Here is a 27,987-nt window from a genome sequence, read left to right on the forward strand (position 1 = left end):
TGCGAATGGATCTTGGCGAATGTCTTGTGGTACAGCTGGCCGACATCGGCGGCGCTGTCGTTGATGTCCTTGATCGTGGCGAGTGTCACCGGGCCGTCTGTGGATGCTGCATCGACGGTGTTGAGGATCAGGTTGATCCACACGAATGTCTTGGACTGGTCCAGCAGGATGGCGACTGCCTCGGTGCGGTCCGAGTCAATGAGAGTGCCGTGCACTAGCAGTCGGTGATGGATGTACACCTCGAGATCACGGATGTTCTCCTCGCTCGAGGGCTCGATCGTCTTGGTCGGGACTCCATCGAATGCTGCCTTGATATCGTCCTCGGGACGGGATGTCAGCAGCTTGAGCCACGGATGCTTTGTGTGCAGTCGCTGCAGTCCACTGGCCAGGAACCCGAGGATCTCGTCGCGGGGATGACACTCGTCCAGTCCATCCACCATGATCACGATCGCTTCCTGTGGTTTGTAGCCACCGACAGCCGCGAGTGGATCCTCAATCAAGGCCTTGAACAGCTCGGAGATGCTCATCTTGTCGAGGTCGTCTTTCTTGTGACCGGCGTCGAGGAGCTTGCGGCCGATCGGCGAGTACCACTTGCACAGACCGTATGCGATGGTGTTTAACACCACTCGTGGATCGCTCTTGCGGATGTCGTTGTACTTGATGAACAGGGCCGACACCAGCTGTGCGTTTGCCTGGAGGATGTTGGCGATCTGGGCGGCAGCAACAGACTTGCCCACTCCAGCAACGGCATTGACCCACAGGACCCTTGTTTCTTCAGAGACCAGACGAGTCCACTCGATGGTCTGGTCGAACAGCCACTGGCGAGTGCCCTCGACAAACAGATGCTCAAGTGCTTCCCTGTCCAGGGCCGAGTCGATAGGATCAAGGAGGAGTCGCAGGGCGTGGTCCTCGTTGGCAGTGAGGACAGTCGATCCACTCGGCAGATAGGCTGGTACAGTGGCAACGAGGCTGGTCTTCTTCCAGGTCTCACGGATCTCGGGGACGAGTCTGTGGATGTGTGAGTCAGCATCTGGATGGTCTGCATCAATGGACTGATGGATGCCATCAGTAAGTCCGACACAGACACACTCACTTGGTGACGGCATAGTCGTCGGCGGCAATCAGCGCCTGCAACTTGAGCAACTCCTCGAGAGTCTGGCGCACGGTGAGGGGAGGGCTGATCTGGCCGAGTTTGGAGGGACTGGCTCTGTGGCAGTGGATGGCATTGGGAAAGTCGATTGTGTTGGGGAACCAGTCCCTGGTGTACTTGGTGCCGTCGATCATCGCACTGGACTTGATGAGGATCGGCAGGATCTGGACGGGAGAGCGGGTGTTCTGGGTCTCCTTCATCTGCTTCAGAGCCAGCTCGATCTGGGATAGGATCGTCAGTGAGTGGATGGCGAGTGGATGGTGATGATGGTGCTGGACTGGATCGACGACACTCACCTCGAGGAACTGGTTGTCTGGGCAAGTGTCGGCAGTCTTGGTTCTCTCGAGTCCAGCCTCGGAGAGGAGGAGCACAAAGACCTTGGAGTTGGCCAGGCCGTTCATAAAGCCATCCTCCCAGTTCAGTCCGTTCTCGAGACAACGGACATCCAGGTAGATATGGGAGGGATGCTGCTCGCCGACACGGCCAACACTGAGGGCCGAGTGGAGTTTGACAGCAGTCACCTCCTGACTGGCCACGCGATAGCTGGATGGATGCAATATCGATGAGATGGATGCGAGATGAATGTGAATGGATCATCGGCAACAACAAGCGCCACCGACAAACCTGATGAAAATGTCGTGGATATGGAAGCCGTTGGCACAAGTCCATTCAGGGTTGAGGACAGGCGGGTTGTATTCTCGCTCGGTGGCAGGGGCGCTAACTGGAGCAGGGGCGGTGATGGATTGCTGTTGATGGCCTTGCTTGGCTCGTTTGATCTTGGTGACGGCCCCAGGTGTGGGGCCAATTGCTTTCATTTCATCATCTGGCAAACGAAGGATCTTCGAATTGATAGAATCAGCCACTGGACAGCGACCACACTCGACCACTTCAGCAGCACATACCGAGTCGATGGTGTCGCATTCGTTCTCCAGAAGTCGCTTCCTGTTCCTCCCGAGCCCATGCCGCTTGAGGAAAGCGTCAAAGTCGTCTGGTCCCGGCAACCACGAGTCAGTCGTCTATTACATATCATTTCAGTCGGCAACGCTTTCATTCACCATCAGCCATCTTGAGCGTCGTTGTTGCTGTTGTCAAGTTCGAGTGCAGGAAGCGAACGAGGGAGGCAAAAGACGACGGACATGTTGCATTTGGCTGTGGCTTGCTCAAACAATCATTCTCGCCCCTGTCTCGGTCCGGTCCAACATGGGCAATCTAGTTGGCCATCTGGTGGATATTCTTTGCCAGCCAGGGTGATGTAAGTCAATGTTTGTGTTATTGGCTTCAAGTAGGAGATGCCTCGTTTCTTTTTTTTTTTTTGCCAAACAAAAAGCTACAACATTGGGAAGGTGAAAGGGGCGACGCAAATGGAAAGAAACCAGAATGAAGCGGAATCGAAACGACAGCGCAACGAAGGCCATTCTTGTGGCTTAGTGACGGCCAGTTCGGCCAAACGGCTTCAAAGCGTTAGTCGGGGCATCGTCGCCGATAAGACACACATCGCCCGGCTTGGGCAAATAGCCAATCTTGATGAGATATCGGAGACACTTGGACACGGTTTCAGCAGCAGCCGGGCTGGGATGGGGATAGACCGAGCGGGTGTTGCTGTTGTCGACATCGAAGGACATGTTCAGCATGACATGCATCAGCGGGAACAAGGCGTTTGCTTCGGCATCGCTGGCCCACGAGAGCTGCTTCTTGAACTTCTCACGGCTTTCGGTAATCAGTGTCCAGCCGTAGCTCGCGACGACGCGGAAGAGCTCTTGTTCGCTGAAACTGGAGGAAACGGCGGCGGGTGGCGTGAGCATGTTCGCACGAAAACGAGACCGTAGCCAGCTACCAGATGCGAGCCGCTGGCTGCGTGCACCACGATATGTACCTGAATGCAGAGTCGTTGATGTGGAACACAAACTTGGACAGAGCGATCTCCGACGAGACGATTTCAGCCACGATGCGGGCGACATGGTCGACGGGACTCAGGCTGAGCTTGACGACATTTGCATGGGCCGGGGCAGTGCCAAGTTGGATGCATCCCTTGACATAGCGCCAGATGTAGTCGTCAACGTTGGACACTGAGCAAGCGCGAGATCAGTCCGGGGGGTTGGAGGGAACCACGAGTGCATGTGATAGGATCGGTGGTGCATGTCATTGTGGACACATACAAAGGTAAAAGAGGCGCGATGAGTTAGCAGTCTAGTGCTGTTCATGTCCGTGTGCTCGACCGGCCGAGTCTGACTCACCTCCGTGCACGCTATCGCCAGCAATGATACTAGGCCGGATGATCGTTGCAGGCACACCGCGCGAGCGAGCCTTCTCGATGAGCTGCTCAGAGACCCATTTGGTCTGCGCGTAACCGCCGGAGACGTTCCAGTCTGGATAAACCTTCTCGAGGACAAAATTGTCCGCAGGCTTGGTTTTCGGAATGGCCCCGATGGTCGAGATGTAGTGCAGCGGCTTGAGGTGGTGAGTGGTGGCAAGTCGCAGAGCCGCCTGTGTTCCTCCGACATTGACGTCCATCAGCCGCTCGTAGTTGTAGAGCCAGTGCACTTCAGCGCCGTTGTGGACGATGGCATCGACGCGCTCTGCCAATTCCGCCCATTTCTCGTCCGAGAGCCCCCACTGAGGCTTGGACAAATCGCCGCAAATAACCTCGGACTGGTCCACGAGCTGGGTTTCCAGCAGGAGGATCTCGGCGGTTTCGCGCAAACGGGCGGTCGCGTGCGCAATGTCGGTACCGCGAATCAGACAGATGATCTTGGATGAAGGGAACTTGCGCGAGAGCTCTGCAAGTAAAAACGCTCCAAGGAACCCAGTGGCGCCGGTCAGCAGGATGGTTCGGGGAGCAGCCTGGAACTCAAACGGAGGGAGGTGCGCCGAGGTCACGGTCGAGTCGTCGAGCTTGGCGGCTTCGGCAGCCAGATCGAGCGTGGGTGGGCTGAAGGGACGGTCATCCAGCATGTCGATGATGATGTGGGCCACATTCTTGGGCGTCATGCCGTGTGAGAGCAGAACAACGGGGGAGATGTCGACATCGAACTCTCGGTGCAGAACCAGGGCCAGGCGACCGACGGTGAGAGAGTCAAAGCCGACGCCGGCAATGTAGTAGTCGCGGCCATCAAGGGCCTCGGCCTCGAGGATCTCGCTGCCGAGCCGCGAGACCTTGGCGGCGATCCGGGACTCTTTCGAGTCCTCCACAAGCAGAGGCGGGTAGTTGACGGCGAGCCCGTAGGTGTCGGTGCGCTCGGCAATCCGCTTGAGCTTCTTGAGGTCGCGCTTGCCGGACTCGTTGAAGGGCATCTCGTGCAACTCCATACAGTTGTTGATGGGCACCTTGGAGATGTTTTCGAATTTGAAGATGGTCTCGGCCATGTCGAGGATCTGGCGCGGAAGCAGGCGAGGGCCGTTGCCTTCCTTGGGGACATAGAGCATAACAATCTTGAGCTCCAGGGTCTGCATGATGGCACAGTCCGAGATTAAGCCCGACATCTTGGACACGAGGAGGTCCTCGAGCACCTGGAGATCGACATAGACGCCGTTGACCTTGACTTTTCTTCCAACTCTGGAGATTGTTGGGCAGCACGTGCATAAGCAACAGAATCGTCGAGTCAGCGCCTCCGTGCGTACGGTGCCATGTGCACGACCAATACGACTTACCTTCCGATCACCGAGAATGACTTTTCGCCCACCATCTCGACCCAGTCCATAGTGCAAACGCGAGGAGATCCGTCCTCCAGGAAGCCAAAGGATGCCAGCTTGTCGTTGGGGTTGGAGTGGACAAAGTTGGGGTGGTCGCGGACGGGATCCTCCTTGGGCACGGCTAGACAGAGAATGCCGGTGCTGCCGGGTTCAGGGGCTACTGGGTCGCCCTGGTCATCTACAAGAAGACAGCGCACATTTGGCTTGCGCAAGACGTACACCAGTTTGGTGGGGACCGGATCCGTTGGATGCAAAGTGCACATGGAGAACGCCTGGATAATGCCAGCCTGATGGCAGTAGCAACAGAAGGTAGAGAGATGCAAGTGCAGGATCAGAACGGCGCGTTCCGACCAAAGTCGATGCGGACTCTCGGCACAATTAATCAGCGTCGCTACCACGAAAGCCATCCTATTTTCCCAACAACTTACCTCGCTCGAGCCGTATCCGCAGTGGATGATGCTATTGGGGCACAGGTCGCGAGCTAGCTGGACCAGAGGTACTGGAATCATCTCGGCCATGAGGACGACGTACTTGACCTCGGGCCACTGGACGTGCTCCCGCATCGACTGGGCAGTCTTGAACACGATCCTCATAAAGGAGGGAGTCTGCATGGCGTGTGCATCAGCCGAGTCAGCTTTCGCTTGCCGCTGGTGGTCGAGCGGGCCATATCGCCCACATGGACCGTCTCTTCCCAGACATGTCGGATGATACAGCAGCTGTTGGATTCTTACCGCCTTGACAAAGTCCATGCCGTCGTCCAGCAGGGCAACGACGCCCTTTGCCTTCTCGACAATATTTGGCGACGGCTTTGGGAACCACATGGAGCTCTTCATGTTGGGCGTCAGCAGCATTGTCATCATGGCTGCGGTGAACGAGGGTGCCTGGAGGCAGTGCGGCGACAGAGGGACAGCACAGAATCGCAAGGTGATGAGAAGGGCAGTAATAGTAATGGAACGGCTGTCAGCGCTCGGAGGTGGCGCTTGGCCCGATGCCTCGACTGAATGCCCTGGGGGATCCAGGGCTGAGACCATGCATACCTGGAATACACCTTGGCGGATGTACGGAAGATCCATCGCCGAACGGACAGACAATCCAAGCTTGTGCGCGACCGGGTATCTACAGGGGCGGGCGGGTGTGTTGGAGCATGCTGATATCGACGAAGGGAGGGCAACAGCAGTGACATGGCTGGCCATCATAGGCTACTTACGTCTTGGGAATACCTGGAAGAGAAATCCAGGACGCTGATCGTTAGCACAAGCTTGATAAATATCAATGGTTGATTGCACCGAGGCAGCGCAGGACTCACCTGTGGTGCCGGAAGTGCTCAAGAAGCCAATAAAGTCGTTCAGGGGCGCACACACGGCGAGCGAGGGCTCGGGAATGGTCTCGAGCAAGGGGAAGGTGCGGGCGTCGATGAGCTCCGAGCCGTGGACACGGCCGGGCTTGGATAGGCCATAGAGCACGTATTTGATGTTCAATCTGGAACGGGTGCGGTAGCCCATGTGAGTGGCTGAGTTTGGAGGTCAAGGACGAGTCGTGGGGGGGGCAGGGAGCGACGAGCTGGAGGGGTCCAGACACTTGCCTCTGGGCGAGATGGTTGCGGACGGTGGCTGGCCAGTTGAGAGCAAAGTAGATGACCTGCCTACGAGAATGAGGAGCGAGGGTATGAGCAGAGCGGAGGGCAGAGCGGAGGGCAGAGCGGAGGGCAGACAACCAGCAGCAGCATGGCCGTGGGGAAGGGGTGGAAAGAGCCAGCGTTTCGACCAGATGGCAGGCACGGCGCAAGGAGCAAGACCCGTCGTGGGGGACAACATTGCCGTTTCTGCTGCCTGGATCATGGAGCGTTGGGCGTTGCCCCGACCATGGTTCCGGGATATGCAGCTCTGAGCCGGGCGGCTCGGGAGACGCTTACTTTCCAAGAATCCAGAGAGCGTAGGTGTAAAAGACCCAGTGGGTCTCGGGCTCACAGTAGAGCGCAACGACCTTGTCGTCCTCGGACCAGTTGGGCAGGGTCCTGAGCCCCTGTGCAATCGAGTACGCTCGATCCCAGGTCTGGCGGTAGCTGAAGGTCTCGGTGCAGGAGTTCTCGTGGGTGTAGATTGCCAGGCAGTCGGGCTCGTCGCGGGCGAGGTTGATGAGGGCCTCGAGCGGGTGTCGCCAAGAGGCAGCGACAGCCTCGGCAGGGCTGGCGTGCTGTTGGGCCGAGGAGGAATCGGCGGTCGTCATGGTCGGTGGCGAATACGGAGGGTTGCTGGCCGGCGATGGACCGGGCTCGTCGTCAGAGTCGAGCAGACAGCGCAGGCAGAGGAGCATTGGGCTGGCGAGGGAGAGAAAAGAGCAGCCAGGCGGGCGAGGCGGGCTGTCGGTGGACTTGCAACCCAGCGAGGGGCTTGGTGGCGCCGATGATCGTTTCGGGAGGCCAGGGGATCGAGCAAGGGACCGGGCAGCAGCCGGAAACAAAAACCGCGGCGGGCTGCGCGGGTGGACTGAACAGAGACGGACAGACCATGGGTGTCAGCCGATCGTGCGAGGGGGAGCACAAGGGCTGTCAGTCGATATCGATGCGTCGCTGGTGGACAGCAGTCGATGGATCCAACGAATCGAGGCGGGCATGGTAGTTTCCCGGACATGTGTATTCATCCAAAGCAAGATCCGGTCCATTTTGCGGCCGCCGAAAAGCCTGCCGGTCGCCCCAACGCAGCGGACCAGTTCCGAGTTCTAGGGCATGCCGAGCTTGTCGATGACCTTTTGGGCGATGGACCGGTACACCTTGGCGTGCTCGCTGTCGGGGCGGGCAATCACGATCGGCTGTCCTGCATCCGAGGTCTCGCAGACCGAGGCATCGAGCGGCACATCGCCCAGCATGGCGATGTTGAGGTCCTTGGAGGTCTGGGCGACGCCGTCCTTGCCAAAGATGTGTGACGGGTGCGAGCAGTTTGGACAGATAAAGTAGCTCATGTTCTGGATAAGACCCAGGATCTGCGCCGCACAAGAAGCCAGGCCATATCGATTAGCACGGCGATTGCCTGGCACGAATGCGGATGATATAGCGAGGCCAGGTGGCAGATTGGTTGCTTCCGACCGACTCACCGGCACGTCCACCTTCTTGAACATGTTGATGCCCTTCTTGACATCCAGCAGAGCAACATCCTGCGGGGTTGACACAATGATGGCGCCCGAGAGAGGCACCAGCTGTGTGATCGAGAGCTGGGTGTCGCCCGTGCCCGGCGGCATGTCGACGACAAGGATATCGGTGTCGGACCAGTCCACCTGCCGCACGAGCTGCTCGATCGCCTTCATAACCTGGCACGTCGGCAGCAGCGGCGACCTGGTGAGTGGGTTATCTTGTCCAACGAAGCCTCTGGTTGGCATCTCCCATCGGTCCTGGTGTAAAGGCAGGCATCACCGGGCCAAGGCGCAACGCACACCAAACTAACCATCAAACCTCGCCAGACGATCGGGGCATCAGCGCCGACTAGGAACCCCATCGACATGCACTTGACGCCATAGTTGGTGAGCGGGCGAAGAAGCGATACTGGATACGGCACGGACGACGGGATTCGCATGTGAGCCGCATCGCATCGAGTGAGATCCGCAGCGGAAGATGCAACGGCCGTGGTCGACATTCCACATTCGCCCAGCAGCACGCGAGCCCTGCGACCGGCCATGCTTTGCATCTGCAGATCAAACTCGACGTACTTGGCACGCCCGGTCGTTGGACAATCTCTGGCTCGCCCTGCAGGTTCATCATCTTGGGAATCGACGGCCCAAACAGATCCGCATCGAGTAGGCCGACGCTCTTGCCCAGAGTCGACAGAGCCACGGCGAGATTAACTGCATGGCATCGAGATGCACGAGTGAGAAGTCTGACTGCTGGGCGGTGGCGATGGTACGGCAGAGTGCACCGGCTGTAGCTGACCCACTGCAATCCTTACCGGCTGTCGTCGATTTACCAACGCCGCCCTTGCCGGATGCAACGGCAACAATGTGGCCGACGCCGTGGATCTTTGTCCGAGCCGGTAGCCCCTTGTGAGCCCGAGGCAGCGACGGTGGTGCTGATTTTGCAGCGGGGATGCCCTGGATCATGGAGCATGCAGCATGTTGGAGACTGTGAGGATGGTGACGCTGGCGGCCAGGCCGCCGATCGCACGGAGACAGCAGCACCATACCAGCGGGTTGTTGTGCCAATGCGCAGGCGTTGAGGAAAGCAGCCGCCGATGGACCGGGGATATCATGGGGGATATCATGGGGGATATCATGGGGGATATCATGGAGACAGCCTCGATGGAAGTCTTGGTGGAGATCTCGGTAACAGCCTGGACGGCAACCTGGATGGCAGCTTCGGTGACGGCCTCGGTGACGGCATGGCGATCGTCCGCGGATCGATATCGATCGCGAGCGACATGGATCTCGCCGCGCTCTCGCTCCGGCCTCGCTGCCGTCTCGCTGCCTCTCGCTGCTCGTGGGTCATCCATTGCTCTCTCTCGCTCCTCGCCCGCCGTCTCGCCCGCCGTCTCGCCGCCTCCCTGCTCTCGTGTTCGTCGTCGCCAGTCCTTTGGATGGCAAAAATTTTCTTCGTCTCCGATCGCATTTGTCGTCCATCGCCCCCCCCCACTCACCCTCCTCCTCCCCGGCCCTGGTGTCTGTCGCCCAGAGCCCTGCTGCATCCTGCCCACCCATATCCGTCGCCCGCAAGCCCCGCACAAGCCTGCCCGATCTCGCCTGTGGCCTCTCTCCCGTTTGCCCGCCCGATCTGCCCGACCAACCACCCGACCGACTCGCCCACTCAAGCCATGCACTCGTCCCACAATCCGACATCGCTGTCCAACGGCTCTGCTGAAACCACCATCGCAGACTCCACCCAGCCGTCTCCAGAGCTGATAGTTCCCTTTCCATCCAAGGGCCACCTCCTGAAGTCTGGATGGGCGTTTTGGTGCGTTTCTGTCACTGCAGCCGCTGGCTTCCCCACACTGTCCCACACCAGGATTCGAGGTGCATGCTCCGGTCGATTGGCTGTACGCAATCGAAGCGCTGCCGTGTACACACCCTCTACTTCAAGGCGCTTTGGCCCAGTCCAGCCGAGTCGCCGGCGTGGCTTACTCGATGTGGCAGGATGTGATCCCCCCGACACGAAAGGATACAACAGGATGTGCTGTGATCCGATGAGATTGGATCGGTCGGATCCACTTCCTTCATGACTCCAGGACTGCAGGACTTGTCGACGGTAGATGCTGACCGTGTGTTTGTGGCCGCTTTCGCATCCAGGTTCATGCACCGAGAACCAGGCTCCAAGCTGCAGGACTACAACTCGGCCATCAAGCGCATTGCCGGATTTGCATCGGTGCGGAACCGTCTGTCTCGCCGCATCACCACTTCTGAGCGTCGCAGCCCTGCCGGATCGGCTGAGGGACTTTCCGGAGCATACTCTGCATCGCTGTCTACCAACACCCTTGCCGTACATTCTGTGGCGGGAAACCTGCGGCTGACCATGTCGTCCTGCTCCTGTCCTGCCCGTGTCCTGCCCGTGTCCTGCCAGATCGAAGAGTTTTGGGCCGTGTACAGCCATCTCAACCGCCCGCACGATTTGCCCACAATCAGCGACTATCATCTCTTCAAATCGGGCTTGCGTCCCATTTGGGAAGACAACATCAAGGGTGGAAAATGGATTGTGGGTACCAGCACGGCATTTTGAGGCAGTCTCGATAGTCAAATCAGCTCGAGTCCTCATGCGAGCGTGTGCCGATCGAGCCGACGATCACACGGATGAGGGTGCGCTTTTTGGTCATCTGCGAGACCAGTGTTCCACTAACCTGTTGTTCTGCGTGGCCTCCAGGTGCGGCTAAAAAAGGGACTTGCATCTCGTTACTGGGAAAGCTTGGTACGTTGATGTACCTGCGCGGAGCAGCGTTGGATGGGCAAGGAGAGGATAACGAGCTCGCACGCTGCAAGGTATGCGAGTGTCCTGACCAGCATACGTTCCTTGCTCTGGCCCATGTTGTGTCCATGCCCCACGCATCCCAGGTCATCTCATTAATCGGCGACCAGTTCGATGTCGGGGATGAGATTTGTGGGGCCGTTATATCGATCCGCCACTCGGAGGACATCTTGTCCCTGTGGAACAGGAATGCTGATGACAGCCGAGTCAATTTGAAAATCAGGTATGTTGCCGTGTTGCGCTTTTCGGATGACTCGTGCCTGTGCTCTCGCTGTGCTCTTGACCCGGACCTCTGGTCATGAACCGCCTCTGTGTCTCTGGAGGCATGCGACCCGGCGCACTGGCACACTGAATGGGCTGGAGATCCGGCCGACACAGTCCTGAGAGGCTGCCAGCATCTACTGGGCGAGCCGACGGCTTTGCTGACCACCGTAACTTGCTGCGACACTCGGTGCTGCCATAGGGATACACTGAAGAAGGTTCTGAATCTGCCTGCAAACTGCGTTATGGAATACAAGGCCCACAAGTCGTCCATCACGGACAATTCCAGCTTTAGAAACACAGAGATGTTCCGATAGGGGAGGTGCATGAGGTCAATACAGCCCTTCGACGAAAATACCGGGCGCCCCGACTGCCCCGGGGTTTTCAGCGAACATTGCTGTAGTCACAATCCGAAATACCACTGCAATCAAAAGCACATGATCCCATTGACGGCTGGCCACTTTGAACAAGAGGGAGAGGGGGCATGGCTCTTGGTTGAATGTGTGCCTTTGGGTACCTTGGACATCTTCGATCCGGCTGTCCCTGGAACACCCATTTCTGAGGTCCTGAATACATACAACCAGCATGTCTGCAGAAACCCAGCTTCGCCCGGGACCTTGAGCAGCCCCGCCATCGCCAATCGCACCGTTGGCCCGGGGCAGCCTGTAGACCACTCTGCTCAAGGCGGTGGTCGATGCGAGGGAACACCGCTGGGCTACCGCCATTTCGGGCACAGAACCCTCATGGCCGATCGCCCACACTTGGCCCTGATCTGTCCCGCCATCGCCGATCGCTTCAACACAACACCTGGCCTCACTCCCCCCTCCTCACGCACACACCGATTCGCATCTCTCCCTCACGGCCCCGTCGCCATGTCCATCGAGGATCTTCTGGCGTCCGCCACGCAGCCATCCCGCTCACAGCCAACCGACGAGATGGCTGATCCGTCCTTCCAGGACTTTCTCAGAACCATGTCTGAGAACCCAGAGCTCGCAGCCAAGGTCCTTTCCGGCCTTCCTGCCGACCCGCTCGCCCAGCCCGACGAGCATCCAAAAGCCTTTGAAGTTGTCCCCGAGCCCGGGTTCGTCGTCAAGACCCTCAACCAAACCGAAGTTGGCGACTGGGCTGCCGGGCTGAAGGTCAGACGCATGAAGCATGCCCATTTGGCGATGGTCCTGGGCGTTGCTCGGCCGCCGAGGCGCAGATCTCGCACAAGATGTACTCGCTCGAGAAGATAGACAGGGCTTGATAAAGAGAGACTTGGCCGACGACGGAGCTGCTGGTGTTGCCGAACGTGCTTTCGATCACTCTGGGCATGTCCTGGTGGATGCTGATGCTCGTGCTGCTGCCCTTGTAGGTATTCATCAACCTCTGCCACAGCGAGCAAATCCCTCCGCCGCCTTTGGCATCCGACGAAGAGATTCGTCGGGCGCTGAATGCCGAAGACAACACCGCCTTCCGCGTTCCACTCTCACTCTCGGGTCCCAAGGCCGAAAAGGACAAGTGTAAGCGATCGGGCCTGAGATTCCCTCTCGAAACTGCTCTGCCGTGCTCATACTGATGCTATGGCGATCCTCCAGCCGGCAGGGCCTGCCTTGTCTTTGATGCGTGTATCAACACGCAGCCCTTCCTCAAATGCATGGCCGACGAGGACTTCAAGCTGTTCCTGGTCGAGCTGTCGATGGAGTGGGTTGAGGAGAAGCATCGTTTGGATCTCAGTCGAGGTAATCATTGTCCTCCCTGTTGTCCCAACGACACCGATCATCACCAGGCATCGTGGGGCGATTCGAAGCGTCTTGGCCCTGTCGACACCCACCATGCCCAAGCGGCGGCTGCGCTCATTCCGTATCGTTTCGCTGGCGAATGCTATCCGTTCGCCATCAACTCCTGCAGAGTTCACATTGCCAAAGCTGAAAACCAAGGGCCAGCTCTCCAAGCACATCATTCGGCGGACGCAGCGACCCCAGATTTCTGAGATCAATCCGGTGTTGACCTCGGCGACAGCTCAGAGATTGAGAGGTTCACCGGCTGCGACTGCATCCTCGTCATCACAAGCGTTACGTCGCCTGAAAGAGCCCAAGCACAACCTGGTCGTCAAGGGAAGCGACGTGATTGCCACCATCGAGTTGCCTGATCTCGTAAGTAGCATCTGCGCTGGTTTGGATGCATTGTATCGAGGGATGCGTCGCCCGATCGACAAGCTCCTCATGTCTCTGTCCCAAACCTGCTCGGCATCCACGTCCAAACAGACTTCCACCCGCAGCTGCACGGTGGACATTGAGTCCGATCGACTTTTGTTCCATTCACCCGAGCGATACGATCTGGATCTGCGTCTGCCCAGGGCCATCGACACCGAGCTCGGCGAGGCAGTCTTCAACCGCGAGACCAGGGTGCTGACCATCACCATGACGTCGGTGTAGACGGCATTCCAATACACACCATGCTATCTGCACATGAGTCCTTCCTGCTCTCTTGTATCCTGGCTGTTTACCGATGGTGATGATCAGATCAAAGCGTCCCCGCACGTGAAAAGCATGGTCCAGCAGCAGGCCCCCGTTCTGCCTGTGAGTCCCCAGCAGTCGCTGGCCGGCCATATTTGCCCGCCCGATCCGAGCCGCCAGAATCACAGATCTCATTCTCTTATCATTTGCTTCTGGGGCCCTTCGTCCTGTGCTGTCCCTGCTCCGTCTTTGGCTTTGCCTCTGCAATGTCGTCGCTGCCGTCGCGTCTCTCGAGCCCAAAGCTGCCTCGTCCCATCCACATCAACACCAGCACCAGCACCGGCATCGGCGCCAGCAACCACAATCTCGGCCCAAATGCCCACAGCGATGCCGATCCAGCCCATCCTCTGCGGTCGTCGCAGTCCCCAACCGTCACTCTTGGCCCCGTTGTGAACAGTTCGGAAATATCGCCAGAGTCTCGGCTGGCGCTTCATTTCCGCAACCTGCTCTCGCTCGCGGGCATGATCGTCAGCGATGTCTCAAGCTTTTGGATGAAGGTGAGGCCGGATGACCGCCGAGCCCCCAAGACAGATGATGCGAGGGGGGTGCCATTTGTCCCCTGGATGCCGCCTCTCCGCCATTGGTGCCCTCGATGGCATCTCCCAACCCCTGAACATCAGCCCGACTGGATACTCCTGATTTATTCAACGCGGACAATGCAGTGCTGCCGTCCGGACATATTTCGGACAGGTGCCGCTGGTCACCATTTGCCTGTGGCCATCGGGTCTTGCTAACACCCCACACCTCACACGCCAGAAAATCTACCTGGCCATGCTCCACCAAAACGATACCATCGAGTATTTCAAGCGCATACGTGTAGGTTTTGTCTGGAGCTGGCTTGGTGGTTTCGGCTCATGAGTGACTCGGCTCCACTGCTGATGAACAAGTGGAGCGGCTGACGAGCTCGGATACTCTTTAGGATCGGGCTACCAACTATGAGCAATGGGCGGCTGCCTCGCTGGTCCTCGACGATCTCGAAGGTGTGTGCAGCGGCAATGGATGGATGAGACGATTGATTTCCTGCACACGCTCATCCATCTTCCGACGACGAACCAAGCCCCTCATCTCGCTTGTCCGACTGATATCCATATACATCCATCCATATATACATCCGTCAATCTGCAACTTGGACTCTGATCTCGAACAGGAAATGAAAAGTGGAAATCAGATCCTGTTTCGCCGGATTACGACTACCATCTTATTCAAGAGCGCCTTGTCTCGCTGAAGAAGGCCCGCCTCTCGGGCGACATATCATCGATGATCTTTCTCCTCCGGACGAGCCTGAACAGGGATCTTGGGAACATGGGAAACCACAAAGTGAGTGAATCTGGGCTCATGTGGGAGGACGGAGGTCTTGTCTCGGACGATCCAGCAACATCATCGGCCAGCGGACCCACTGCCATATTGCCTCAATACGGACGGGGCCATCCTGCTGTCGCACTGTCGCACTATCTGGTGAGCAAATGGGATTGCTGCCTACATTCGACTCTATCGAAAGTCTCATGTCACTGTCTGTCGCCAGCTGTACGGCCATACGCATATTGGCACCAAGCGGCTGATCGAAGACTACATCGAAGAAGTCACCAAGCAGCTCAATATCATCTGCGACACCGAGTCGGACGACCTGCCGAATGCATCCAAGCTCGATCTCTTTCTTAGCATCCAGAAGTCATATGGACGAACTGCCCTTCTACTGAGCGGAGGGGCCATCTTTGGTGAGGTCACAAATGAGCGACGACGAGAATATGATCGTGTGTGTGCTGGGTAGTTCGTCGATAGTAGTCAAGTAACGCATCGACCAAACAGTTACCAGTCGCATCGGCTTCCAAGATGCTGAACTCGGTTCACTCTCTCCCTATTGCGGCCCCCCCTCCCCTGGATCCTACGATCATTTCTATGACTGCCACAGGACTGACCCATGTCGGCGTCATCAAAACGCTTTATGAGACGAAGCTTCTCCCACGCATCATCAGCGGCTCTTCCTGCGGCGCCATCATCGCCGCTGTGCTATGCACCCGGACGGACTCTGAGGTCCCGTACATATTCGAGCCGGACACCCTCAATTTGGTGGGTGGAGGCTGGGTCGGCCAAAAGTTGATCCATTGGCCCTGGCCATCGGTCCCGGCCATCGGACACCACGATACTCTCGATACTACGATACCGAGTACTAACTGGCGCTCGTGCCGCTGTTACAGAATGTATTCGAATCGGCGGAAGATCACGGGAACATATTTAAACGACTTCTTCGGATACTGAAAGACGGTGATGGCCGATCCTGCACTTGATCATTCGCGGTGGCGGCGATGGCCGTATTCAGTTTGTTGTAAGGGGTCGGGGAGCGACTGACACTGGATGTGCCCACATCAATCCTCTCTACTTGTCTTGTTGCCTGGGGGTGTTTCTCCCTATGTTCTAGGCGTAGTATTTGACGTCCAGGTCTTTGTCCAAGCCATGCGAGACAACGTTGGCGACCTCACATTTCTGGTAACCGGCAGGAGATTTGCTGTGCCCAGCAAGCTGCTCCTTCCCACTTTGTGGTCTATATGCATGCTGATGGATCCGCCAAAATCATAGGAAGCCTTCAACAAGACCCGGAGGGTGCTGAACATTACCGTCAGCACGTCGACTGTCTTTGAAATGCCCAAGTTGCTGAATTACCTCACTGCCCCGAACGTGGTGCGTTGCCGTGGGTGTCGCATCCCGCAGAACGTACCGCGCCGGCGAGAGGCCGCCTTGTCTCGATGCCTGTACTGAGCCCAACCCATATTTGATGCGCTATTGTCGCAGATCATTTGGTCAGCTGTGTAGGTGTCTTGTCTGCTTGCGCCCAGCTCCTTGCTCCGGACTCCGTCGTTGTCTCGAGCTGACTCGTGAGTGCATTCTTCTCGGATATCAGCACGGCGTCATGTGCCATTCCATATGTGTACAAATCCGCGCCTCTGATGGCCAAGGACCGAAACGGAAAGATCATCCAGTGGAACCCGTCCGGACACAAGTGGATCGACGGGTCTGTCGAAAAGTATGTGTGGAAAGCTGCGGCTGTGATCGTGGCTTGCGGGTAGGCAGTTCGGGTTGGGCCGCCGCGACTTACGCTTTGTTACTATGTGGCCCACCCTCTGTTGCTATGCGTTTCAGCGACCTGCCGATCGCGCGTCTGTCTGAGCTTTTCAACGTCAACCACTTCATCGTTAGTCAAGGTGATGGTCGTTCTGCCGAGCTCAGGGCGAGACGTGGATGCCAAAATGGTGTGATGTAGTAGAGCGACTCTTTTGCAGCACGCACCACTCGATAAGCCTCGACTGACTCCACTGGGTGTTTCCACTGATTGCTTCCACAATCCCTTTCCATACCGTTTGCACGTGTCGCTCGACTCCATTCTGATCGCATGCGTAATGGTGGCAGTCAATCCCCATGTTGTCCCATTTATGCAGGATACCTTCAGCCCATCCACCGTGGACCAACTCACATCCAAGCTTTCGTATCTGATTCGGTCCGAGGCACATCACCGTCTATACCAGGTGCAGCACTCGCAGATTCAGTGCCCGTTTATGCGCTGTTCATGCTGGGTATTCACACGCTGCCCGCCAACGACTCTGCCTGCCATATGCAGCTCTCGGAGCTTGGGCTCGGGAACAGCCTCCTCTTCAGGGTCCAAGCGATTCTCGTGCAGCGGTACTACGGCGACATCACGATCGTTCCAGACATCTCTCCCGACGACTACACCCGGCTTGTTGGTAACCCCGACTCGGACATGCTCGTGAACTATACGATTACAGGCGAGCGAGCCACTTGGCCCAGTAAGTTTGGACAATCGGTGCTTGCCCTCAGTCACGGCAGTCCCCGTGCTCGTCGGCAGGACAAACGGCGTACTTGCCCCGGCTCGGTTGGTTGTCTGCGCTAACCGCTTTGCTTTGCCCAACTGCTTTGCCCTGACTGGCTACTCTGCAACCTGTCCTCCAGAGGTTTCGATCATGCGGAATCACTGTCTTGTGGAGCTGTGCATCGATGAAATCATTTATCGGCTGCGTATTCGCAAGTTCGAGGCCGACTCAGACATTCCCCGGAGAGCGGGCGGCAGCGAGCGCTCATCGGTCTCGCTAGTCATGCCGTCGCAGGGTTCGAGCTCGGCGGGGCCCTCGAACCGACGAGACTCGGCGCCAACGACAACATGAGCGGCTCTGCCAAGCTGCCCGGTTCCTGGAGAAAGTCACTGTCCGAGGGCGGGCAGCCCAGTTTGCATAGCCAGGAACAATGCTCGGCCCGCTGGACGCTGTGTGTTGGATGCTGGATGTACGGACATGTTGCATCTGCTGCGCTGCATTATCAACGACTATAGTGCGATTCGCCAGCGACGAATAGATGGTGGACTCGGTTTGTATTCGGATGGCAAGGCTGCTACTACTGCCTGCCATACGAGCTAAGCATCGTGAGCATCCACTGGCTCACTCGGAGCATCTTCCACGATGCCCTCAAGCCGTTGCTTCTTGTTCGGAGGGGTGCTAGCAGCCTCGTCGTCGATGGGTGCATCGACGGCCTTGGCAGCACTGTCGGCATCGCCAACATCGTCGGCAGTGCGCGACGATTCATCAACTTGATCGAGCTGAGCGGTGTCCATTGTCTCCGGCTCTGGGTCGGGAACGGAGGGTTCCTGGGCGGAGGCCGAGGCTTCGTCGCCAGGTGCGTTTGCAGATAAGTTGCTCTTGGGCGGCGGCAGCTTGAGAGGCGCACGCTTTGCGGACTCTGTCGTCGCAGCCTGGATTTTAGGCGGAGGTAGCTTGGGCGCAGTACGACCGCCAGACTCGCGATTGAAGCTGCGGATCCCATTGGGGTTGATTTGGTTGGGAATTTGAATCAAGTCACAGAGAGCTTGCGTCTGGGGGTTGCAGCAGGGTCGGACTGGGTGACAGATGGCCAATTAAAGGAGGTCGGAGGTTCAGCGTGGGTGAGAAGGACGAGCAGGATCAAGAGATCGAGATGGCGGGTGCGCAGCCGCGGAGAGGCAGTCCTCGGCGGTACACTGGTGCTGGGAGCCCATCCTGGCATGTTCCGGTCCTGGCATTTTCCCATTCACCCAAACAGCATCCTGGTGGATTTCATGTTCGCCAATCCCACCGTCACGGACATAAACACCAGAGCAGCCGCAATCGCAGCCAGCACCGCCATCGCTCTTCACCGCTTACGTGCTTCAAACTTCTCAGGCTGGCGCATTGGCTGGCTGGTGGGGTTGTGCTTGGGAGCAGTGTGCACAAAGTCAAGGGGGACCTTGAGACCGTTGGGCTTGGACGACACATTCTCTTTGATCCACTGCAGCTCTTGGTCGATTTTACTGGTTCGTTTTGGATGAAATCGAGTCAACGCGTGTCGGCGTGGGCGGGACATTGCCGATGCGTATGACTCCAGCATCAGAGTCTGCACTGCACTTGATGGAGTTTGTTTCATACTCACGCTCGAATCGTCGCATCGTCTGGGAGTGACTTTTGGTTATAGGCGAGCGACATGTACTCGTGGGTTGCTCGCATGATGGCCAGCCACTCTTCATCATAGTGCAGTTCGTAAGGGCCGCTTCCTTCGACCTCAGGGATGTCCATGACCTGAGCGGCATAGGCAGGGCGATCCTAGACTGTTAGTTTGTGGCGTCATCGCTTGATCGCAAGAGTTGCGCAGACAACCAGGCGGCGGCTTCAACCGACCTGGATGAAATCACGGCGAGGAAGGCATTTGTCCAGAGCCAAAAAGCGTGTGACTCGGCGGGAAGGCGCACTCGGCTGTGCTTGCTGCTCAGACGAAGTCGGCCTGGTGTCGAGGGTGGACTCTTCGCCCTCGCCCTTTTTGTTGCTGCTGGCACCTTCGTCGGGCGCTGTATTGTCGTCTCGATCCTCATTATCAGAAATGAGGATCTCGTCAGGGTTCTCTGGCTGGGCGCTCTCGGGACCTGGGTGCTCCGGCTCGTGCGGATAGACAGCGGCAAACTTGACGTGCAAGTGCGCCGAAAACCAGTAGGAGGGCTTGAGGCGCTTGAGCAGGAACTGGTTGGCATCGCTTCCCAGGGTGCCCGTCCGAACCTAAACAAACAGGCAACATGAGCCAGCGAGTCCAGGATATGGAAGAGAAGCCACTGCTCACTCCATGTGCCATGTTATGCTGTTAACTTGCCGCGGCATCTAATAAAATGCCTGCGGCTCTGCCGAGCTGTTGTGGAGGCACGCACCTCGTCGGCAAAATACGGCTTGAGTTTCAAGAGTCGGCGCACATTACCGTAGGCCGCGATGCCATTCGGCCAGTCGTGCGAAACAAAGCAGTGGAGAGGTTGACGGATCTGCGAACAAAAGGCGACGCGATCAACACGGGCGCATATCCTCGCCGACCTGCGGCAGCCCAGCAGCTCAAGGGTCGGATTGGGAACAGCAGCGACCCCACTGGCCAGGGATGCTTACCTGCGCCATGCGATAAACGTTGTACTTTCGCACGTGGTAGATGCTTCGACAGCTCTTGTTGCTGAAAGGTTGGGTCTCAAAGAAGCCTAGATTGCCGATTCAGATGGTAAGTTTTCTTTGGCAGTTGCGCTGCATTTGCTCGCGGATATGCTGCATCCCTGAAGTCTGCGCCGGGCTCGTTTGAGTGCCGAGGGCGCAGCCAGCTCGTGACTGCAGCCAGTAGTAATGCAGAGCCGCACCTTTGTCGTAGTGTGCTGGGTTGTAGATTCCCGTGAGACCGCCAATGCGAAGGCCACCAAAGTTGACAACGCCGCCAAAGCCCAGGAAGTAGATGTTCGGGCAGACCCAACCGCCATGATAGCTGGCAGTGCCATTCCAAGAGCAAGAGACAAGACGTGAACCGATGAGCAACCCGATATCTGGGCCCGATCGCTGAGCCCAGTCCACACAGGCGCTGTGTCGAAGCGATGCAGACGGTCGCCTCGTTCAGACGAGTGCGACGGTGGTGGGCACATACAGCTCCCACAGATAGTTGGAGGCCTCGTGGTTTCCGCCGATAAAGATGGTTGGGATAGGCGCAACCTTTTCTCCGTTGTAGTAACGGTAAAATGTGCCCATGCTTTTGTACTTATCGGGACATGCGATCACATCTAGATCGGCCAGATTCCGGATAGACTGGCGACAAAGCAAAAAGGGCACTGATCAGGCGATGCCACTGGCTGTCCGGGACAGTCATGCATCAGACCAGCAGCAGGACTAGCAAAGTGATCCGCCAGACGAGCAGACAGGACCAGGCGAGGAGCAGTTCCACCCGCCGTCTGAGCGTTTCGCATCGGGGGGAGGGGAGTGCTGGACGATCTGCCGGCGTTTGGTATCGCTTTGCTGTACCTGGAAATCGCCGCAGATGATCAGCAGGTCGATTTTGCACGAGTTGACATTCTGAAGATGGACCAGAGCCTCGTAGATGTTGTCGAGCTCTCCGTGGCAGCACCCCTCGATGGCGATCCTCATGGGTGCGAGTCTTGAGCGGCGATGGCTGTCGATGTGGCCTGGACGTGCCTGTTGGACTGGTCGCAAGAAACGAGCTCAAACCGCACAAGAAACGGCGTGATCATGTGAGAGTCAGATTTCACTGCGCCACAGACAGTCCAAGCCCATCGGCGCGGCGGTCCCAGCCATCGGTCGTCGTGGTCGGTGGATCGCAGATTCCTTGAGCTCGCAGGGCTCATATGGGTGTATTACAGCATGTCTAAAACGAAACAGGACACTCTGTTTTGAGCTCGGGCAGCAACGATCTCGTTTACTGTCCAGGGGCTCAAGCAGGCGCTTCGCTCACGGGCTGTCTCGGCACGGTCGATATGGGCTCTAGAATATCCCACGCCAGCGTATAGCAGTGTCCATCAAGTCGTATAATCGGGCTGTGGGATATGGGAAGCAAGCATCCGACTCGACAAGCAGTGGTGTGTCTCGGTTTGTGGCGGTCGATGCTTATCCTCGCAGCTCGACACCGCACTTGTCACTGACCATCTGCCGGACACTCTCCTGGATAGAGTCCACTTCCTCATTGGTCAGGGTCCTGCCAAAGGTGTCGCAGGACGATCAATATCGGGAAAAGGGATTCGCCCGAGTCGAGAACAAGTCGGCCTTGGCCAGCAGCCACTTGCAACTCCACTTTGCCTCGCGTCTCACCTGTCCATGGCGCGATATTGGATTCGGTAGCATCGGCTCGTTCGCTTGGTTTTCGGGTGGGTAAACTTATCGATCTGGTCAAGGGGTGGATTCAGGGAGAGATCGGGATCAAGATCAGTCGCTCAGCCGTATGGAGCATGAGCCAGTGGCCAGACAAACATAGCACTCTGGCCCACAGCTGGTCCTTGCGCCGCCGAGTTCAGCACCAGTAACGCCACCAAGTCGGCTCTTCGGATCCATACCAGTGCGACGGTCTCGACCCGGTCGCCGGCGACCTCACGAACCACCTCCGAGAACTCGTTCTCGTGGTAGCTCTCGGGGCACCAGAACGAAATGTCCTTGTAGCACGACGGGTACTTCGAGTAGGGCTGGAACTTGACCACCGAGCTCTTGGAGGCGTTCTTGAACTGCGAGTGGAAGCGCTCGTCCATCGACCAGAAGAGTCGGATATCGGGAATCCCGTAGAGCACCATGGCGATTCGCTCGAGTCCAAAGCCAAAAGCCCATCCGATCCGGCTCTCGTTGCCTGCGCATCAAAGTGCAGGATGGAAAAAGTCAGGACACCGATGTGCGTCATCCGTGGTAGATCGACGTTAGAGACAGACGCTTTCCACCCAGAGACGCTGGGTCGTGGTCCTTGCTACGGAGGTCGAAGCACAAGCTCCACAGACAAACGAACCTGTTTTATCCAGGATCTCCTGTTTCATCACGCCGCAGCCACAGAGCTCCATCCATCTGTCTTGGTACCACACCTCCATCTCCCAGCTCGGAGCGGTAAAAGGAAAGTAGTCATCGTTCCAGCGGATTCGGAGGTTCGGGTCGTCAAAGATGTTGCGGACCATGCACTCCAACGAGGTGCGCAGATGAGCACCGACAAGCTCGGTTTCGCGGAGGGTGTGCACATCCTGTCCTGGATTGGTCTCCGAACAGACCTTGGCACCCGTGACCTCGACGTTGGCTGGGGTTGAGAGCGATGCCGGGAGCGCAGCTTCGGTCTCCAGGTTTGCGCGATCAAAGGTGTAGATGCCCTCCATCTGATGGAAAACGGGGTAGTGGCTTGTATCGATCTCGTCCTTGCGGTAAACATCGGCTGTGACGAGATAGCCTGGAGCATCGCGGGTGCGGAGAGCCTCGCGCTGATGGGCGGAGGTATGCGTTCGCAGCACATGGCCCTCGTTGACGTAATAGGTGTCGGTGGGGCGGCGGCCAGGATGGTCTTTGGAGATGAAGAGATCGTCGAAATTTTGCTCGACTGTGACGATGGGATTGAGAGAGTCCTTGACACGGAAGCCCTTGGAGCCAATGTCTTTGCTGAACTTTTCAAAGTGGTCCTCGATCCTAGCCTTGAGCAGATTGAGCGGGTGTCCGGGCTGGAGGTGCAGGCGGCAGACGGTTTTTGCAAGGATCGACGGCGGAATGTTCATCCAGCTGTCGGTTGGGTACTCGCGGTCCAGGACGGTGAGGCTCTCCGGATTCTTGGCTGAAACAGAGTCGATCGTTGCTCGATTTAGCATGGAGAAGACTCGTCATCGAGCACCCATCAGCCAGCAAAAGCCTCGTTGAGTGTAAGCGCATGGCAATTGCATCTCCAGATCATACGCCGAACGGTAGCGCTGGCCAGGGAATGGTGTTGGCACCGACGACACACCTTGCGAAAAGTGGGCCAGCCCAGCAAGAATGCGAGATCGGCAGGGCTTGAAACGAGGGCACCACGCATTGCCCGCGACAAGCGTCTGGCGGGCGCTGCCGAGAGAAGGGCAGACTCGGGACGTCAGGGCAGCCAGGATGGCCATGGTGCTCAGGGATCGCGGACTGACCGAGCCAAACGGTGATCGACGGCGGATTTGCGATCAGAAGCAAACCCGCGCCTGCGCACGGCTCCAGCCAGCTCTGGCCGGCCACAGAGCAGCTGCAGACTGGCTGCATGGTACCCACAGACTGGCTGCATGGTAGCCACAGACTGGCTGCATATCAACCCTGGTCTTGTCCTGTTCATTGGCACTTGCCTTGCCTTGACTTGCCTTTGCCATCGATCCTTACACTGGAGCCGCTATCGACCTCACTTATCCCCCCCCCGACAAACATGAGCATACCCGGCATCATCTACGGAACGGCGTGGAAGAAGGAGCTAACCCAGGGTCTGGTCCTCAAGGCGCTGCAGGCTGGATACTCTGCCATCGACACCGCCTGCCAGCCCCGCCACTATCGCGAGGATCTCGTCTCCGAGGCCATCAAGACGGCTGCAACGACTCTTGGCATCCAGCGGAAGGACATTTTTCTGCAGACAAAGTTCACTCCGCCGGGCGGTACGCCAAATTCGATCAGGGGGTCTCGGATCCTGCGATCCTGCGATCCTGCGACACCTGGCCGCTCTCGATTCTATCACAGTTTCGTTGATGGCTTTCGGTAACTTGACCCTCTGACCTGCCGCATTTCCCACTGTTATCTTCGTCAACCCAGGTCAGGACCCGGATACCACCCCTTACGACCGAAATGCCCCTCTCGAGGAGCAGGTGCGCCAGTCCGTCGACCTCTCGCTGGCGAGGTTCCAGTACCTCGACTCGCTTGTCCTTCATTCGCCTTTGCGCACGCACGAAGCCACCATGAGGGTCTGGAGGGTGTTCGAGGAGTACCACCAACAAGGCGTCGTCCGCATGCTCGGCATCAGCAACATCTACTCCCTCAAAGATCTTCGACAGTTGTGGACCGATGCCTCGGTCAAGCCCCGGGTTGTCCAAAACCGATTCCACGAGTCGACTCAGCACGACCGAGAAATCCGTCGATTTTGCCGAGAGTACAACATTGTCTATCAAAGCTTCTGGACTCTGACTGGCAACCCGGAGGCAGTTCGTTCGGAGCCTGTCCGTCGGATTGCCGCACAGCGCAACGCAACGCCAGAGCAGGTCTTTCTCAAGTTTGTCATCCAGCTTGGGATCACACCCCTGACCGGCACTTCGAGCGAGACGCACATGCGACAAGATCTACAGGTTCTGTCGTGGCCCGACTTGTCAAAAGACGACATTGATTGCATCAGCGAGGTCTTTGGAGAGCCCATCTATTGACACCAAGATCTCGCAGGCGAAAGAGTGCGGCACCAGCGATGCGATCCGCATCCTTGTATTCTGCATCTCTGCATCCTTGTATTCTGCATCTCTGCATCCTTGTATTCTGCATCTCTGCATTTTGCAACTTGCTCTTTGCGGGTACAACGGAGTCGATATGCGCGGTGCATTATAGTCAGCAACTACTTCCATTCATTCAAAGAGCAGTGCTTGCGCTCTCGATCTTTTGCTGTCCGGCCAACTGGCTTGCGTTTTCCAACGCAGCTTTCTCCTGACATTGTCCTCATCATTCGTCATTGACGGAGCTGGCGTCGTCATAGCCGCCATAACCAAGATCTTCGGCCGAAGGGGCAATATTCATGCTCAGTTGGTCAAATGTCCCCAGGGTCTCTGCGAAAAAGTCCTATCGGCGGATGGGTATCGTCCAAGCGATCGTGGTTGAATATCCGATGGGGGTTAAGCGATGAGCCAGTATATCAACATCCATCCAATCCTCGCGCCTCGCCGGATTGCTTTCGAGGCTCACCGAGGTTCTTCTCTGCACACGGCGCTCGTTCTGACCCATCTTCGAAACTGGGAGTCGAGGGGCATGTCGGGGCTCCTGAGCGAGTCTGTGTGAGAATCGGCAAGCTGCGACGGCGCTGTCTCGTCGTGCAAGCCTTCACCGCTGCCAACTGAACGCTTACATCTTTTACGGGGCTGAGGTTTGCATTGGACTTTGCCCACTTGCTGGGCGAGCCCGAGGGGACGGCCGGTGAATGCGGCCCTGGAGTAGAGTTGAAGCTTTCCTCCGTCGCAATCGTGATGCCACCGACAACCTGCGTCAAACGGAGCTTCGGGTGAGCGATTTTACCCGTTCCAGCAAAGCAACTAGGCTGCTTGAACCAAATCAAGTGCTTCGCCAACACAACCGCACCGACCAGCAACCCACTCTCCGCCCACCTTCAGGTCCAGTGCGACATCAATGTCTTCGCGGAAGAATTTAAAGTCGTGCAGCTCGGAGCGGAGCTGCTGGTGCCTGACCCAGCTGAAGAGGAACTGGGTGGCCTCGCCAGACTGCTGGTACTTCAGAAACTCCTCCAGCATCGCAATCTCGCCAAACTGCCGTTTGAGTTCGACTTCATCGCCGAGCAGAACGTTGAGCTGTGACGGAATCGTGGAGAGTTCAGAATGTGTTTGTCCACCGTCAGTGGCCGAGGGAGGGACGGATATTATCCAAGAACATGTTGGATGGGGCATGGATGAAAGCAGGAGGGTCAGAGGCAGCAGCTTTGAGCATGGTGGGGTATCCAGGGGGGGGTTGTCAAGGTCTGGCCAGTGGCATCACTCGATCTTGGGGCACCACGTTTGAACTGGCAAATCACCACGGCCACGGCCTTCTGGAAGAAGCCCCACCTTATTCTGGGCGGCAGTCTTGAGCTCCAGCATCGCTTTCTTGTAAATCTCCTCAATCTGTCCTTCGATCACACAGGCCATTTTCTCAACAGCCCTGGCACGCGCATTGATGCAGGCGATTTGGTTGGTGATTTCGGACCTGCGGGCATGCAAAATCGGATCGTGCTATAGGTTTGGTGCCAGAGGCCCAGGCGAGTGAGTCAAGAGGCCAAATGCGAGTCCATCCATCAAGCGACGGGCGTGCAGATGTCATTCATACCGCCTGAGCCTCCTCCAGCACCGTGTGGTATGCCTCCGAGACGCTGACGAGCTGATGCTTGGCCGCCTCTCCGTTGGCATGATTGCCAACCATCTTGCAGTAGACGCAGACTGGAACATGACATTGGCTGCAAAAGAACTCGATCTTCTTCTCGGGGTGGTGACGGCAGTGTCCAAAGACATCGGCACCCTGGTTCCCCCCCCCCAGGCATTCACAACAAAAGTCAGGGGTGAGTGCGGTGCTCGCGCTAGTAACACTGACCGGAATACGCACCGCTATTCGGTCTGCTTCAAATAACCCCTAAGGTGTCGACGGCGCTCTCTTACCTTCCCGATCAGCGTGCGAACATGCCGCGAGGCCAGCTTGGAAACGTGGAGTTGGGCATCGCAATCTTGGCACAAGTTGGCAGCGTCGGACTGGCAGTAAACGACGGCGGCCTCCTTCTCACAATTGTCGCACTTGGATTTCTGGCGGGCGTGGACGAGGCAGACTGTGGTTCAGGACAAGCAGCTTGGGCGATCTCCTGCTGACATTATATCGATTCTGCAGCGAGCTGGCCGAACCTCGCGCGAGGCCACTTCCCGCCTGGCGTCGTAGTCGTAGTGAATCAGATACTGGGGCAAGACCTGCGCCGAAGATTTGAGATAGTACTCATGGTAGTATCCCTCGCTGGTGACAGAGTTGCTGTTCGACTGGTCGTCTGGCCGGCGCAAGGAAAGTCAATCTCGGTGATTGTCGGCACCGCTCCAATCCCCAGAGAAGCAGGCTTTGGCTCGTACCGTCATGGATGTAGAAGCTATCGTAACCATCTGGAATGGCCCTCTTGTCCAATCCAGCCTCGCTGGAGACGTACGCTCGTCCAACGCCGATGCGGCAAAAGATGGCCTTGCGCAGGTTCTTTGCCGAGTCGCCGCCTTGACCCTTAACTCCTGCAAATGTGTGCAGCGCGTGAGTTCCCACCGAGTCCCGAGGCAGCGTTGCGTTGCATGCGTTTGTTCGCTGTGGGCTCTCACCATCGACCGCGCGAATCTTCCTGAGGAGACTACCCACGGCAAACTTCATTCCTTCTTGACCAGTGAGATAAAACCCCCGTCGAATGACCTCCTCCTCAGTGTTGGATCCAATCAACTCTGAGCTCTCGACCCAGCATGGCAGCACCAAGATGTCCTATCATGGACGATCATCGCGCCCAAACACGATCGATCGGGAGGCAATTTGGGGCGCGGATGTTAGAAATCTGGTCACGTTGAAGCGATCGAGTTGGTGGGTTGGAAAGTCTACAGTCGGCTGGTTTTGCGAGCTGATCACCATCGTGCCAGTTGCCGGCGCGGAGCAACGCATAGCTTGCCTTGCATCTCCTTTCGAACTGATTGCCCAGGTGCGGGTTCGAGATGGCGAACGCGCTGACGATCTTGGCCGTGGAGGAATGCAGCGTGAGCTGCAGGTTGTATTCGAGATACGCAAACTCGGGCGATGTTGGGCTGATTTGGGTTTTACCGCCTTGTTTTTCGGCCATCATTGCGAGGGGGTAGATGCTGGGCAGTTGGGAAGGAAAGTGCGCGTGTCGGGCTCGAAGGATTGCTTCGATCAGGAGAAAGGAGAAAGCTACTT

The 27,987-nt window shown here is 57.4% G+C and overlaps 10 protein-coding genes across 10 annotated transcripts; 4 read left to right on the forward strand and 6 right to left on the reverse strand.

The window, feature by feature from the left end:
• Window positions 1-3,278: 3,278 nt before the first annotated feature.
• Window positions 3,279-7,354, reverse strand: BJ171DRAFT_133235 (male sterility protein-domain-containing protein). Its single transcript, XM_053105645.1, has 9 exons — window positions 6,753-7,354; window positions 6,423-6,482; window positions 6,147-6,319; window positions 6,048-6,060; window positions 5,878-5,956; window positions 5,572-5,721; window positions 5,269-5,445; window positions 4,799-5,127; window positions 3,279-4,703 (listed from the first exon to the last, which is right to left on the reverse strand). The coding sequence occupies exons 1-9, from the start codon at window positions 7,151-7,153 to the stop codon at window positions 3,338-3,340; spliced, it is 2,748 nt and encodes a 915-aa protein (XP_052965880.1). The 5' UTR covers window positions 7,154-7,354; the 3' UTR covers window positions 3,279-3,337.
• Window positions 7,355-7,564: 210 nt separating this feature from the next.
• BJ171DRAFT_442987 (P-loop containing nucleoside triphosphate hydrolase protein) lies at window positions 7,565-9,088 on the reverse strand (the record flags this gene model as incomplete). Its single annotated transcript, XM_053108107.1, has 6 exons — window positions 7,565-7,819; window positions 7,931-8,143; window positions 8,278-8,375; window positions 8,540-8,674; window positions 8,776-8,917; window positions 9,010-9,088. Coding segments are annotated over 6 exons (922 nt in total), but the record flags the coding sequence as incomplete, so codon positions are not given.
• Window positions 9,089-9,425: 337 nt separating this feature from the next.
• On the forward strand, window positions 9,426-11,630 carry BJ171DRAFT_508043 (translation initiation factor eIF 4e-like domain-containing protein). The gene is made up of 6 exons (XM_053111273.1): window positions 9,426-9,773; window positions 10,106-10,181; window positions 10,377-10,508; window positions 10,674-10,718; window positions 10,862-10,998; window positions 11,239-11,630. The coding sequence occupies exons 1-6, from the start codon at window positions 9,634-9,636 to the stop codon at window positions 11,351-11,353; spliced, it is 645 nt and encodes a 214-aa protein (XP_052965882.1). The 5' UTR covers window positions 9,426-9,633; the 3' UTR covers window positions 11,354-11,630.
• A 35-nt stretch (window positions 11,631-11,665) lies between these two features.
• On the forward strand, window positions 11,666-13,492 carry BJ171DRAFT_508045 (pre-RNA processing PIH1/Nop17-domain-containing protein). Its single transcript, XM_053111274.1, has 5 exons — window positions 11,666-12,175; window positions 12,394-12,541; window positions 12,617-12,760; window positions 12,930-13,174; window positions 13,286-13,492. Exons 1-5 carry the CDS (start codon window positions 11,780-11,782, stop codon window positions 13,454-13,456), a joined length of 1,104 nt encoding a protein of 367 aa, XP_052965883.1. The 5' UTR covers window positions 11,666-11,779; the 3' UTR covers window positions 13,457-13,492.
• A 168-nt stretch (window positions 13,493-13,660) lies between these two features.
• BJ171DRAFT_599710 (acyl transferase/acyl hydrolase/lysophospholipase) lies at window positions 13,661-17,897 on the forward strand. Its single transcript, XM_053114950.1, has 15 exons — window positions 13,661-14,034; window positions 14,294-14,353; window positions 14,457-14,517; window positions 14,685-14,992; window positions 15,060-15,252; window positions 15,447-15,604; window positions 15,733-15,799; window positions 15,954-16,021; window positions 16,112-16,213; window positions 16,325-16,341; window positions 16,434-16,556; window positions 16,673-16,734; window positions 16,940-17,055; window positions 17,148-17,334; window positions 17,498-17,897. Exons 1-15 carry the CDS (start codon window positions 13,744-13,746, stop codon window positions 17,707-17,709), a joined length of 2,025 nt encoding a protein of 674 aa, XP_052965884.1. The 5' UTR covers window positions 13,661-13,743; the 3' UTR covers window positions 17,710-17,897.
• A 1,081-nt stretch (window positions 17,898-18,978) lies between these two features.
• BJ171DRAFT_424962 (Metallo-dependent phosphatase-like protein) lies at window positions 18,979-20,982 on the reverse strand (the record flags this gene model as incomplete). Its single annotated transcript, XM_053107693.1, has 8 exons — window positions 18,979-19,128; window positions 19,228-19,280; window positions 19,470-19,599; window positions 19,746-19,853; window positions 19,972-20,057; window positions 20,211-20,332; window positions 20,489-20,646; window positions 20,860-20,982. 8 exons carry the CDS (start codon window positions 20,980-20,982, stop codon window positions 18,979-18,981), a joined length of 930 nt encoding a protein of 309 aa, XP_052965885.1.
• Window positions 20,983-21,459: 477 nt separating this feature from the next.
• BJ171DRAFT_424832 (uncharacterized protein) lies at window positions 21,460-23,174 on the reverse strand (the record flags this gene model as incomplete). The annotated part of the gene is made up of 4 exons (XM_053107688.1): window positions 21,460-21,547; window positions 21,661-21,734; window positions 21,903-22,186; window positions 22,340-23,174. The coding sequence occupies 4 exons, from the start codon at window positions 23,172-23,174 to the stop codon at window positions 21,460-21,462; spliced, it is 1,281 nt and encodes a 426-aa protein (XP_052965886.1).
• On the reverse strand, window positions 23,098-23,475 carry BJ171DRAFT_508054 (uncharacterized protein). Its single transcript, XM_053111275.1, has one exon. It carries the CDS (start codon window positions 23,451-23,453, stop codon window positions 23,187-23,189), a length of 267 nt encoding a protein of 88 aa, XP_052965887.1. The 5' UTR covers window positions 23,454-23,475; the 3' UTR covers window positions 23,098-23,186.
• A 268-nt stretch (window positions 23,476-23,743) lies between these two features.
• BJ171DRAFT_558800 (NADP-dependent oxidoreductase domain-containing protein) lies at window positions 23,744-24,722 on the forward strand (the record flags this gene model as incomplete). The annotated part of the gene is made up of 2 exons (XM_053113173.1): window positions 23,744-23,966; window positions 24,121-24,722. 2 exons carry the CDS (start codon window positions 23,744-23,746, stop codon window positions 24,720-24,722), a joined length of 825 nt encoding a protein of 274 aa, XP_052965888.1.
• A 286-nt stretch (window positions 24,723-25,008) lies between these two features.
• On the reverse strand, window positions 25,009-27,986 carry BJ171DRAFT_622590 (uncharacterized protein; the record flags this gene model as incomplete). Its single annotated transcript, XM_053115449.1, has 9 exons — window positions 27,685-27,986; window positions 27,156-27,305; window positions 26,940-27,076; window positions 26,703-26,843; window positions 26,377-26,565; window positions 26,118-26,282; window positions 25,665-25,865; window positions 25,409-25,540; window positions 25,009-25,125 (listed from the first exon to the last, which is right to left on the reverse strand). The coding sequence occupies exons 1-9, from the start codon at window positions 27,893-27,895 to the stop codon at window positions 25,009-25,011; spliced, it is 1,443 nt and encodes a 480-aa protein (XP_052965889.1). The 5' UTR covers window positions 27,896-27,986.
• Window position 27,987: the final 1 nt, after the last annotated feature.

Source organism: Polychytrium aggregatum (assembly GCF_025602895.1).
Source record: "Polychytrium aggregatum strain JEL109 chromosome Unknown BJ171scaffold_22, whole genome shotgun sequence".
NCBI classification, from domain to species: Eukaryota; Fungi; Chytridiomycota; class Chytridiomycetes; order Polychytriales; genus Polychytrium; species Polychytrium aggregatum.

What these genes read in the sequence shown, in the direction of transcription:
- BJ171DRAFT_133235 (XM_053105645.1), bottom strand. Translation starts at nt 7,153, where the DNA reads ATGCTCCTCTGCCTGCGCTGTCTGCTCGACTCTGACGACGAGCCCGGT. An exon ending in GCATGGACTTTGTCAAGGCG is followed by an intron (nt 5,446 to 5,571) that starts GTAAGAATCCAA and finishes CACGCCATGCAG; the next exon opens with ACTCCCTCCTTTATGAGGAT. An exon ending in GCGGATACGGCTCGAGCGAG is followed by an intron (nt 5,128 to 5,268) that starts GTAAGTTGTTGG and finishes TACTGCCATCAG; the next exon opens with GCTGGCATTATCCAGGCGTT.
- BJ171DRAFT_508043 (XM_053111273.1), top strand. Translation starts at nt 9,634, where the DNA reads ATGCACTCGTCCCACAATCCGACATCGCTGTCCAACGGCTCTGCTGAA. An exon ending in AAGTCTGGATGGGCGTTTTG is followed by an intron (nt 9,774 to 10,105) that starts GTGCGTTTCTGT and finishes TTTCGCATCCAG; the next exon opens with GTTCATGCACCGAGAACCAG. An exon ending in GCATTGCCGGATTTGCATCG is followed by an intron (nt 10,182 to 10,376) that starts GTGCGGAACCGT and finishes GTGTCCTGCCAG; the next exon opens with ATCGAAGAGTTTTGGGCCGT.
- BJ171DRAFT_599710 (XM_053114950.1), top strand. Translation starts at nt 13,744, where the DNA reads ATGTCGTCGCTGCCGTCGCGTCTCTCGAGCCCAAAGCTGCCTCGTCCC. An exon ending in TTGGCGACCTCACATTTCTG is followed by an intron (nt 16,022 to 16,111) that starts GTAACCGGCAGG and finishes CCAAAATCATAG; the next exon opens with GAAGCCTTCAACAAGACCCG. An exon ending in CGAGCGAGCCACTTGGCCCA is followed by an intron (nt 17,335 to 17,497) that starts GTAAGTTTGGAC and finishes CCTGTCCTCCAG; the next exon opens with AGGTTTCGATCATGCGGAAT.
- BJ171DRAFT_508054 (XM_053111275.1), bottom strand. Translation starts at nt 23,453, where the DNA reads ATGGCCATCCTGGCTGCCCTGACGTCCCGAGTCTGCCCTTCTCTCGGC.
- BJ171DRAFT_508045 (XM_053111274.1), top strand. Translation starts at nt 11,780, where the DNA reads ATGGCCGATCGCCCACACTTGGCCCTGATCTGTCCCGCCATCGCCGAT. An exon ending in ACTGGGCTGCCGGGCTGAAG is followed by an intron (nt 12,176 to 12,393) that starts GTCAGACGCATG and finishes CTGCCCTTGTAG; the next exon opens with GTATTCATCAACCTCTGCCA. An exon ending in CAAGGCCGAAAAGGACAAGT is followed by an intron (nt 12,542 to 12,616) that starts GTAAGCGATCGG and finishes GCGATCCTCCAG; the next exon opens with CCGGCAGGGCCTGCCTTGTC.